A 12,951-nucleotide genomic window follows, 5' to 3' on the forward strand; every position below is an offset into this window, starting at 1 on the left:
GAGAGACACAGAGTTTAAAAAAAAAAGGGACATTCAGCATCAGGAAGATAATAAGGTAGTTCTTCAAATGTTTGTGACACGGCGAGTCACACAAAATAATAGCTAACACAGTGGAAACCGTTCCATTTCCCTGATTATCAGAAAATATCAACTTCCAAAAATGCACTTGAAAAGACAAAAAGAACAAGCAGAGCCCTCAGTGTTTAATAATAACAAATAATAAATATAAATGTTATGAGGGCATTAAATAACCTAACAAGAGGAAAAAAAGGAGTATTTTCCTAAAAACTAACGTTAAAGACAGCAATAGGACCTATACCAACCACAGGGATTAGTTCCTGGATCTCTAAAAATAAGTACTGTACTACAATGATAATAGTAATGATAATAATAATCATGGTAATAACAACAACAACAACAATAATGATAATAATAATAGAAAACCATTTTCATTATTTGTCCTGCGGCTTTTTTTCATTTTCTCTTTTTTCATTTTTTTGGTTGAAGCACAGCAAGTTGAAAAGTTACTGTAAAAAGTTCCCACCTCACCATCATCACCATCACCATCATCATCATCATCATCATCATCACCACCTTTTTAAAGCAACTCTGCTTTTGAGCTGTTGACACGCCACACCCTTAACGCCACTCCCTCTTTTTTTTCTTTTTTTTTAACAGATCAGCTGTAGCTGGGGTGGGCCTCCTTCTTGCTCTGCATGTCCAGCACTTGCAGGACCTGCTATTGCATGCGGTCAGCTTGCAATTGCTGAGGCTGGTACTGGCCAAAGGCTGCAGCTGCAGCAGCGGCTGAGCCCGGGGCAGCGGTGGCCAAAGGTTGCTGGACAGCATAGCCGTATCCGGCAGTGGCCACGTAGCCTGTGGCCGCTGGGGAGGCGGTGTAAGGGTATTGCTCGTAAGCGGCGGCGGCAGCGGCAGCAGCGTTGGCTGCTGCAGCAGAATACTGTGCATAGGCGGCTCCGGTGTAGTCGATGTAGGGGGATGAGGCAGTGGGAGGCGCAGCGGCTGCAGGCTGCACATGAGGGATGACCACACTAGGCTGAACGAAGGCCTGAGGATACACATAGTGGGCCGGGATGCTGTGGGAGAAACACACAGATGTGACAGTTGTTTGATTCAGTGCCAAACATTAAAAAGACAGTAAGACCCAACCCCCCAAAAACCCAACTCCACCACACTAAGGCCAAGCGCCCTCCCACCACCCAGACCCAGTCCAGTTCACCAGTCAAGAAGAGCAAGAAAATGCCTGCTAGTAAGGATTAGAACAATATAGGGTTGCCAAAATAGAAAAAGTTTGACTAGAAAAGAAGACTAGAACATGAGAAAATCTTTCAACACCCAGACTTTTTTTTTCTTTGTTTCCCTTCTTAATTAAAAAAAACCAACTTTCGTATGATTACATCTGGATGAAGTACTGACATCATCTTCTCTATGAGGCAGAGCATGAGGGGCATGTTTGAGTTTGCGTTGTGGAGACAAAAGAGAAAGAAGAGGGTTGAGATTTGTAGCCTTGCAGCTCATCTGATGGTCAATTTGTACATTAACTCTGGTGCTGTCCCCTGCCTGCTGGAGGGAGAGCAGGGGCAGCGGGGTTCGGGTGGCTTACAGTGGCAGGGGGTGGGGTGTGTGTGTGTGAACAGAGTAGATGAGCCCAGGGAAGCTTTGTGAAAATGTCACTGCCACTTTGACAGCTGGACAGTTTTAAAAAGGGACGCTGCTGGCCATTTCCCCCTCTCTGTCGGGACAATGAGCCACGGAGGCTGTGGGGGGAGCTGGGACTAGGCTCTGCACTGAGAGGGATGTTTCGATTAAATAAACAATTCTGAACAATGAGCACATTCTGCCCTCCATGACATAGCCTTATCCCAGCCCCTAGTCTCTATAAGGTCTGGAAACTCAGCTGCACAGCAAGCAGGAAGGGAGTTTTTATAATCTACACCATTCTGAATGAGAGAAGTGAAAAATCAACTTTTTTAGTAAGAAGCAAAAATAAGAAATGTTGCTTTTTTGATATCCCCTCTCCTCGAATTGAACTCAAACGAAGTGAGAAAACAGAATTCCAGTAACAGCCGCGCATCTAACTTTAAATAACGATTGCTGTTAAATCTGTTGAGGAAAAATCTGCACAATCAGTGGATATCAGGTGGTCACTTTATCGTCTGGATTGAGAGAGAAAACGATCAGAAAGTTTAAAAAAAAAAGTGGGATCTATCGTGGCAACCCTATTGTGAGCACTCCATTATCCAAATCCAATCCACATCCCAACCGAAAACAGTGGACCAGGAAAAACAGGAGAGAACATAAAGAGCAAAGTGTCAGAGAGGAGGATATATAGGAAAAAAACATTTCACAAAAGCAACAACCATGACGAGGGCACAGCACAATCACTCAACTGAAAAAAGACGTGAAAAGCAAAGGGGTGGAAATGTGAAGGGATGGTGTTGCTGTTGCTAAAGATACCCACATAAGAGCATTTTTGAAGGCTGGTAAGAAAATTTCTATCCTGAAAAGATTCTTTGTTTTTTTTTCAGAGTTAAACTAATTAGAAAACCTTCTGAAGCAGCATTTTCAGTATCATGTGATTCAAAAAACTCACTTTGAAAGTGGCACTAAAGAAACTCAGTGGGCTCAGTAAGGCTTTAGATATTTTACTGGCCTAATAAAAAAAATATATATATAGCAGCAGTGGTGCAGAGAGATGTTTACAGGCTGTTATCTCGTGTGAAATCACTGAATTATCAAGAGAGGAAAAACGTCATATGACAGGCGTGGAAGATTCGCCCACTGCTCGACTGCTCAGTTGTGCAAGTATTTGCTGGTCTAACACGCTCAAAACCCCCCCCCAAAAAACAAATCAACTAATTAATTAAGTGTAAGTTTTCCATTTAATTTTGTTACATGAGTATAATTAAGGGATTCTGGTTCAATGAAATTTACTTAATTGGCATTCATTCAGTTTATACCAAGCAAATTATCCTTAATTGTTAATTATTTTAATAAAGAAACCTTTTATATATTTCAGTTGCATTTTACTCAAAGTTACTACTTCATGTTTATTGAGTTTTTGGGGGGGTGGTTTGAGTGTACCGATCAACAAACACATTGTAACTCTGTTTGCACAGTTGATGCCAGGATTTGAATTAATCAGTTAAAAAGGCAGCAGCTGACCCACAGGTGCTCTGTGTGAAAAGCACAGCAAATAAGCCCCTAACAGGACTTCAGATCTCATGTTAGTACTAGATCTATAATAATATAATTCGATAATCTAAGCACTATGCAAGCATAGAGTGCTGTGCTCTGAAAATGCATTGTGCAAGACAGCAAATCTAATAATCTCATAATGTGATATTCACATCTTTGCGCACACTTTCTAATATTTGTCTGACTCCTAGATCTTATTGCAGTTACATTATTAAATCTGTATTACAAGATACTGGTGGTGCTGAGCTGTATAAGTTGGTATAGACTGAATAACACACACAGATATACACATAGCATAAGTTGTGTTTTCGGCCATAGGAAGCAAAGCTCTGCCTCATTAAAATAAACAAACTAAAAACGGCTTTTCTCTGTGCAGATGGTCATAAAATAAGAGCATTTAAGTTATCCCAGTCTATTCCAAGTATATGTAGCTGATTTGTGCAGGTATGCTGGTCTGACTGTTCCTGTGTGTGCGTTTCTTTATTGGAAGGTCCCAGTAGTCAATAAAGTTCAAGGCTAAATAAAGGTTGTCTTCCAGCCTGCATGCTGTCTGCCATGTGGACTTGTTCGTTATCAAAGTGCGAGAGGTTGACGTCACAAATATTTCCTAATTTAAAGAGTTGTTACGACCAAGCTGACTGTGATTCTGATGCACTTAAATATTTGTAACATAGTCATAATCCAAACACAGATGGCTACCTGGATAAAGTTACTGTGCGAAACCTTCACCAGTCACTCTGTGTGGACGTATTAACAGCAACAGCAGCAGCACAGATACATCTTCTGAGCGTGCAGAGGAGAACTTCAGTTTTTGAGCCGCTGGATGTAAAAGGATGTTCAGCTGTGATCGTTTGTCTCTTTAAAAAAAATTTTGAAAATGCAAACTTCAGTGCTGAAGTGACTTCAAGGGACCATCAATCTAAAGAGGTTCTTTGATTCATTTCAAAAGGAAGAGAGGACGCTGTTTGCCACGTTTGTGATTTGCGAATTGTATCTTTCACCGGAGCTTTCATCCTAAGCCTCTCTCACTTTGAGTTTACTTCTAACAAATTTATTCCCTGCTGTGGAGATCGTGGCTGCAGTTACACACTAGTATTTCTCTAAATCAGACTGAAGACTTCGGGTCAGCTGTTTACATGGAAAGTAATTTATTAAGGTCTGGTGTTTATGTGGATATTGGAACTTAATCCGAGCAGTGTGATGTACTCAAAGGTTATGAATGTAAATTTTCCTCAATGGCTGCCTTACATCTCTGGAGCTCCCTGAAGAAGATGGATATCTGTTGCATATAGTTACTGTTATTGTGTTAAAAACAGACTCTCTGCAGAGTCCCTTGCGGATAGAGTAGAAGTGTATGTCTCCACATATTTGTGGGGACAAGGACAGAAAGAACGCAAAGTGGGGCAAGTGTAGGAAGAATGCAGCCAGAAAGTCATGAGGTTTAATTGTTTACTCGTTGCAGCTTTTCTTCTAATCTGTTTACGAGGTCTTCTGCTCCACAGCAGGTTTCTGCCTCCCCTGAGCTCGCTTTGTGACGCTTGTATTCAGTCCAGTTTTATTTATATAGTCACAACAAATCACAACAACAGTGGTCTCCAGGCAGGCACTGAACTAGCTCCTACCGTTACTAACAGCTGAAGTAGTTAACATTCATAACACTGAACAGCACGTTTTAAAGAGATCACTGAATCTTCATTTTCAACAACACTTAAGTATTAAACAGTTTTTGAGATATGACTTCTTTGCCATTACTTCTGCTGTTGCAGGATGTGGTCAAAATCTTCCCAAGTTTGACATTTTAATACTATGACAACCCTATTCACACAGTTACATTTCCTCAGCTGGGGGGATATCTTTGCTGGTGCGATCGCCATAGCGATAATAGCTAATCATTACAAGAAAATCTGGCCAAGCATCAGTTAGCGATTAGCATTAGCCACACTAGCTTCTTTGTATATATACACCAGGCTGATTTTTCACAGCAACTTCTTTTATGTAATACTGAACTGCACAGGCAACCAAGTTGTTCTCTCAGTTAACGCTTTGGTGGATCATTTTAATACAGATGACCCCCAGTATTTGCTGGGGCTAAGGGCCACAACCAGCTGCAAATACCAAATACCAAACACTTGAGACCGCTCTAAAAATGCTTATAACTGCCTATTTAAATAGTTCAAACACCATATATACCATAAACTATCATCCTAAAACATTTGAAGGTCTTGGGATATTTTGTAGCCGCCCCCGTGTCTGCTGATGCCATTTCCCCATGTTGAGAAACACACCTTCTTTTTTAATCATAAAAAATGTATTTTGTCGTGAAAATAAAATCAGTTAGTTCCACAGAAAATCCAGAAAAACCGCAAACAGGTGGGGGTCGACTGTAAAGATGATTTGATTGGCTAGCTCTTAACTTTCTCTGCACCATGTTCAAACTGAAGGTGAAGTGACAGGGTTGGAGCCTGACACGTGTTCGTGAATTCTCCCCACCAGCCGCTGTCCCTGGAGTGGGTCATGCTAAATTCCCTTTTGGAATTCACCTCCCAACCTCACCAGGTATGTGAAAAAAAGGAAAAAAGACGACACTGCCGCCAGTTTATGCAAGCCTATCTGCTCACAGGACTATCAGAGGACAGCCACATTGACATCCTTTTTGGATTTTGAAAGCCACTGTGGGGAAAATACCATTTAATTAAGTAAATTTTCTTCACTAAAATCTGGACTTAATTCCATTGTACATGGAAAAAGACTTCTGTCTGTAATTTGCTTTCATAGATTAACAGTGTGCTTACATTTGTTCAGATATGAGTCATGTATGATTCATAACTTGTACAAATTCATATTAACGTCCTAAGACCCAAACTCTTCCATGGCGTGCATTTTTCATTTCTCTTTGATATTTGGGCATATTGGGGCCCGATGAATGTAAAAACAAAGAATTGCCCGATTTTATTTTTTTATCTTATTTTTGTTTTTAAGAAAAATGAGAGCCACATATGAGGATATTTGTTTAAAAATTTGATAGAACAGCAGCAGTATAATGTCCTCGTAAGTGGACATCAGGCCCTTGTAGAGCAAAATTGAGTATTTTGGTCTAAATAACCCAAAATGTGATGTCCATATATTTGGACACCAGGTCCAAAGAGGTTAACTCTTTTTGCCTAACCATGCCTTTATTGAAATATGCTGATGTGCAAAAACCTGTCATTAAGTGTACAGAGGCGACGTCAAAAGTCGACTTAACGGGGATAAAGAGTTAAAGGCTATATGTTAGGCCGGCCCCTAACACACTCACATGACCCTGTTTAAATGGGCTCTTCCCTGCTCTTACATGACACACAGCGACAGCTCGTGCACCCTCACTGGACCCCCTAACACAGACACACACACAGCTCAGCTTCATGCGACTGCATTGTCAGCATTCAGGGCTTTGTGTGGCACAATGGGTGCGCTTGTTTTCCTTAACACCACGAGCCCATGTGACGAAAGCTCGCTCTGAGAGAATAAGAGATAGAAAAAGAGACATCCAGACATTTGTTTGTGTCACAGTGGAGACTTTGGTGCTGACTGACTTGAGCTGGGTGCATGTGGACGTGTGCAGATGCACAGTGAGACCCCATAACCCCCGTATGTTCAGGTGTAGTCAGACGCATATAAGCTCACATTTTAACTGGGATGCTTTCGGTTCATTCATAAGACATTCGCATCTCCCAATAGTGCGAAGAAAAGGAGGCTGAGAGACCACAAGAGGTCATTTCACAGTAAGTTGGTCTCTGCCGTGTTGTGTTAATGTAAGAAACAGCAGGAAGATGCACTGAGCACATGCAAGCAGTGATAGGCTTTGTTATTTTGAGGGGAAAGTGTGGGGTGGGGGGGCAAGGGTGAAAGAAAGAAACTCCACACAGAAAAGTCACCACTCACTCAAACAAGACAGCCAGAAGGAGGAGAAAGAAACATGTAACAGCACATCCTGTTAAACAAAACAGATCAACCACAAGCTAAAAGCAATGATAATAATAATAATTAAAAAAAAATCTTCTCCTCTGCAAAGTAGACACGCTTCCACAAAAAGGAAAAAGAACACCCCACAAAAACAACAATCAGTCCAGTTTTTCTTTTCTTTTACTTTTTTTATCACTAAAGTAAAGAAAGCACACGGTTTAGCTAACAACACCACTTCATAACGGCACACAAAGCTAAGTTCTATTTAAATAAAATGAAAAAGAAGTCCAAACGAAACCCACGTACATGCATCTGTAATCACCATTTTGAGAGCTTGTTTGTGTGCGTTTGAGTCTACAGGTAATTCCTTTTCTCTGATCAGAACTATTCCACAAACCAGCACAGTTAGCTTAACCGAGAGCGAGCCTGTCGAACCAGAGAAAGATAGATAACATTGAGTGAGGCTGTAAAGTTTCCATCACTGTCCACTCAGCACACTCACACAAGAATGTATTTACACTCACACGTATTTCTGCAAACAGTCGAACTTAGGAAAAGCAGTTTTGACTGGAGGTTTTTTTTTTGGGTGGACAATCATTGGGGAAGAAAAGGTGTATTTATAGCTTACATTCCAACTCTGATGATTAGACATCATTTATTCAAGGAAATGAATACATGTCGACTTGTTAGTCCTTACCCATAAGGCCTTTGGATGAATGCTGGGTGAATCTGGGGAACACCGAAGGTAAAACCTGCAAGACAAAATAACTTCAAATACAGACAAAAACTGACTTCTAGCAACAACAACTTGAAATTATATTTAAGATTCAAACCCTGAGGTACAAACAAACATCCTACTGGCTGGTCTTACCTGGCTGCATCACCCGAGGCTTGGCACCCAGGTATGCCAGGTTGACGTTGGCCTTCCTGCCATCGATGATCGGGTTGGGGTCCTTGCAGGCCCGATCTGCGGCTGCACGGTCTGCCATCGTCACCTGAGAGAAGGATAAACGAAGAGCTGAGGATGTTTTTAAAGGCAGTTGAGGGTTCAATAATGATTGGAGCTTGTAAGAAAGAGGGAAACCACATGTTTCAAAGAAGTATAAGTGTGTGTGTGTGTGTGTGTGTGTGTGTGTGTGTGTGTGTGTGTGTGTGTGTGTGTGTGTGTGTGTGTGTGTGTGTGTGTGTGTGTGTGGGTATGTGTGTGTGTGCACAGAGGCCTCCTTCTGTGTGCGCCTGTGTGGCCATCACTGACAGTGGCAGGTATTTGACAGCACATACACATTTATCACCCTCGTGTGGATGTGATGAAACTTATCAGCAGTGAACGGTAGCCAGGCTGACCACCACAACCAAACCAAAGCCCTCAGTTCTCCTTTTACTGCCTTTAATTCTAATCAGAGGGATTCATGTGAGCTTGACCATAAACATTATTTGGGAGACAATAAAGTAAAGGTAAAAAAAAAAAAAAAAAAGATGATTTAGAAAGAGCAGTAAAGAGAGGATCTAAGCAAACATGAAGTTAAACGTTGATCCCAGCACACAAACGTAAATATTTGATTAAATCAAGGGTAGATAAGAATAAAATTAGGTTACTTAAATAAAGGCTCAGGCTTGGCTTCCATAATTCTTTTTTTGGATAATTCTCTTACATGTATATGAAGGTCAGCTTAGTCAAACTATATGTATATGTACAAATAAAGAGATTTATTATTGAATAACCGTGATGGTTGCTCGTCTCCAAACCCCCCCCCAAACAACCCAAAAACATTAAACACTTTGGTTCTCAGGTTTGATGACAAGTCTCAGCAAGACGGTGTAAACTACCCTAAGAGGAAGAAACTGTGACCGTTTCGAAAACCCTGCTCTACAATATCAAGACATAATCGAGAGTTTTCTTTCAGCCCACCGCAGCTGCCACTGTGTGAACAGCTCCTTAAAAAAATGCGTGTCGGGGCGCATACCAGCGCGCAACAAGTTGGTGGGTGCGAGATTGCAACAGAAGCCAGTGACGAATTTAAGCAGGAGCTGCTTATCAAAACATAAACAACCCGTGACCCACAGATATATCAATGCTAGTCATGGTGTTGTGCAAGACAGCAACAGAAGCGAGCCTTAACAGAAGAAACGTGGTGACACGAATTTCTGGAACGAATAGACGCATATAAACTCCTGTGGAAAGCTGTGGTGTTACTGAGTGATACTTACAAATCCATAACCTCTAGACTTGCCGGTCTGCCTGTCGGTAATGACCACTGCTTCTTCAATCTCACCAAAAACTTCAAAATATTTCCTGAGACTGGAATCCGTGGTGTGGTAGGGAAGACCCCCAACAAAGATCTTCGTATAGGTCGTGTCCTTTTGCGTGGTGTGCATCGTTAGTGCAAAAAAATACAATAAATAGAAACTATAAAAAAATATAGTAGTAGTGCAATGTCTCCTTATCGATAATACTTTGGATGACTAGAGAGATAGAGAAAGAGAGAGAGAGAAAGTGAGAGATCAGTTGGCTCTAAAGTTTTTCATAGGAGAAAAGAAGACAAAAGAAGCCTGGAGGTAGATTTAAGTTCGACAGTAAGAGGGTAGAAATATGGAGCGGATTGTCCCAAAGATACCAGCAGGTGTTTCCAGCTCTTCTTGGTAACTCTGCCGTCTAACTAAATAGGTTTGGGACCCATTCCTAAATGCATTGCCTCTAACTCCACCCACTTTTTAGTTCCTCCCACCAGCGTGCACAAACAGCTGGGAAGTGCGGCTCAGTGTGAAACATTGGAGCTCCTTCACCACAAAGATCCGCGTTTAATGAACCATCAGGGCCCAACAAAAACCGATTCTACTGATGATTAGTGATGTGCGATACCACTGATTTCCTTTCCGATCCGATACCAAGCAAAATTCAGGGTGGTATCAGCGATACTGATCCGATACCGATACTCTGTACAAAAACTTAATGTTTCATTGCATTTCATAATACAATATATAATTGTATTATGTAATTGTAATAATAACATAACCATATTGCTTCATAATGATTAGAGGACATCAGACAACTTGTTTTTATTGCTTAATAATGCAGAATAATCATATAGAAATAAAAAAAAAACTGATGTTGTGCGCTATTTGAGCATGTTGCCTGCCTGCAGCACTAAAGGACTCTGCGAGAGACATCTGTCTCGCTCTAGCAGCACCTGTCCCTGTCCTCCTCTTCTGTTCACCTCAACATAAGCTTATCATATTCTGTGATGTGATTTACTCTGAGGTGTTTGACGAGGTCAGTGGTGTTGCCACAACAACGTGTCCACACAGGACTCTGTTTGCGCTCAGCCATTGTTGTGAGTGTGAATGCCAGGGGCTGCGACACATTTATACAGCCGTATTCCACATATGACTATGAAAGGCGTAAGAGGAAGTAGTTCCTTCCAAATTAGACGATCCGAATTGTATAGTTTCTTTCCACTGCGTTCATTTTAATGGAAAAACTACAAATTTACCCCAGAGTACTAAAATATCGATATTATAATATGATAATCGATTCTAGAACATAAATTGCTGGTATCGGAACAATCGATATTTCAGTATCGATCCGCACACCACTACTGATGATACGTTTGGCACAAAAAGTACCTGTGACTCAGGAACAGCTCAAGTGAAAAATAATTTGGATGTTTGGGGGTTTTTTTTTCACCCTCCACAGTGTTTTAGTTCTCAGTTGAACTAATGTCAACTAATATGTGAGCTGAACTGATTAATTAAGAAGTGATCTCTCAGAAAAATAAAGTTATTTTAAGTACTTTGGACTCACAATGAACAAATAGCACTAACTTTAAACTCAAGTAAACCATACTCACTTTCTACTGGCAATCTTTTAGTTTTGACAGTTTATTGCAAATACAGTTTTAGATATTTTACATTTATAGAATAAACTTTATTTATTTATTCACAAATAGAATGGGGAAAAAGAGTTCAGCCCTTTTATAAACAGCAGATCAACACCTTTGAAAATCCTCTGAGAAGATTCACAGTCCAGCTTGAATGGCTGGGACTACAGATGTGAATTAGTAGTTTGGTATAATCTGGCGCTTGCATCTTATATTTTTGGTGTATTGCTGTTTAATGGCATGCCTGTCCCTGTTGAATAAATAAGTAAAGAAAGAAGTCATGCACAATACGTGAGGGGTATGTCTTTAGAGAGTCTTAATTGTGTTGCTTCTTGAGTGGAAAGGTCATTAGTCCAGTGTAAAAAGTTTGAAACAGAGGTGTCAGTGTCGGATGAGGCCATACTGCTGCATCTCTCAATATCCTCCCGAACAGCCCAGAAGAGCTAATTCAACTCCGGTAATGTGAGAGTGAACTCTTCTATTAATCATTCATGGTGCCTCACTTCTGCGAGCTGGCCTACATACGTACATCTATCCTACAGTGAGCAGATACATTTACGGTGGGAGCATTACCAAGTGCTGTTCATTCCTATGTGGGAAGCCACTGATGACCAGTCTAAACTTTATGAAACACAGATCAGTAAAGATTACTAATTGCGTTTTTATTCACCTCCAACCAAAATCTGTCTTCTTCCAGCTAAAAGAATGACAAGAGCCAGTGTTGTCACCTCCACCTGCAGGACGTCACATCACAATGAAATGCAACCTGATAAAGCGCCTTTCTGCCGTGTCTCCGTTCACTTGCTGTTTTATTAATGAAGCCACACGCCCTTAAAAGTCAGAATAAAGGGGGATTGATATCAGGTTTCTCAAGCTCAACAATGGGGATCCGGTTAGGTTGCATGCTCTTATTGTCTCTGCAGCATGCTGACTAGTCTGAATCCTCTAACAATATGCCGCCCCCCAATGAAAGCTTCATTTATTCTTTATCACCAGGAACCTTGAACCACTGCAAACATTAAGTCCACTTTGTAAATGCTGTTTCCATATTGGCTGTTTTTAGAGAAATTAAAACTTAAAATATCTGTCAATCATTTGCCAGTCAGGCAAAGGAAAGTTGAAGGTCAAAGGTCAAGGAAACAGCTGAATGGCCACAGCAGTCACACTTAGGTTTCAGCCCTAACCTCTCATTCAAAAATATGTTTTGATGTTCTGGTTTTTTTTGTGGTTAACCTCTAAAGCTTTTACATTTTATGGATTGTAATAAATGACTGATCACACACTTGTTTTTCACACACTCTCTGAACCATAAAAAACGAGAAAATGGGGATTTCCTACTTTGCCTTAAACACATCTTTTTACACCAAGCCCTTCCTCACATGTTGCCAAAAGCACTCATGGCTTGTCTTATAGAAGAGGTGCGCTAACTCTTCTATAAGACAAGCTGCAGCACACATTTAACCCACTGAAACAGTGCCACCTTATGTCCAACAGAACAGCTGCACAGAGTACAACCTTCACAGCAACGTGAGAGGATAACACAGCAATTTCTCTCAGTTATAGTGAAAAAAACAAACAAAGACCAAACAACCAAAAGCACTCACAAAAATCGATTTGGTCTTTTGGTATGAAGTGCATCAATTAATCTTTATTAAAGTGTTCAGTGAGGTAAAATGCGTTGAATTTAATGGAAAACCCTCATGTTCCAATGTGCTTTCATGTTTTTCTTCTGCAAACCTTCACAGCTTCAACATTAAGTTCAGTCACACATTAAATATACATTGTACACATTGCTAATGCATTTATTTTACAAGCTTAAACAACTCTCAACTGTGCAAAATGAATGTATTTTTGGCTTAGTTTCTCTTCCCGTACCCCCTTGTGCTGATTGATGGCTGATTTGTGCAATAGT

The 12,951-nt window shown here is 40.7% G+C and overlaps 1 protein-coding gene across 1 annotated transcript; it reads right to left on the reverse strand.

Moving 5' to 3' along the window:
• Window positions 1–223: 223 nt before the first annotated feature.
• On the reverse strand, window positions 224–9,829 carry rbm24a (RNA binding motif protein 24a). Its single transcript, XM_026156439.1, has 4 exons — window positions 9,370–9,829; window positions 8,033–8,156; window positions 7,859–7,913; window positions 224–1,097 (listed from the first exon to the last, which is right to left on the reverse strand). Exons 1-4 carry the CDS (start codon window positions 9,535–9,537, stop codon window positions 740–742), a joined length of 705 nt encoding a protein of 234 aa, XP_026012224.1. The 5' UTR covers window positions 9,538–9,829; the 3' UTR covers window positions 224–739.
• Window positions 9,830–12,951: the final 3,122 nt, after the last annotated feature.

The sequence above is a fragment of the Astatotilapia calliptera genome, chromosome 22, assembly GCF_900246225.1.
Source record: "Astatotilapia calliptera chromosome 22, fAstCal1.2, whole genome shotgun sequence".
Classification (NCBI taxonomy): domain Eukaryota; kingdom Metazoa; phylum Chordata; class Actinopteri; order Cichliformes; family Cichlidae; genus Astatotilapia; species Astatotilapia calliptera.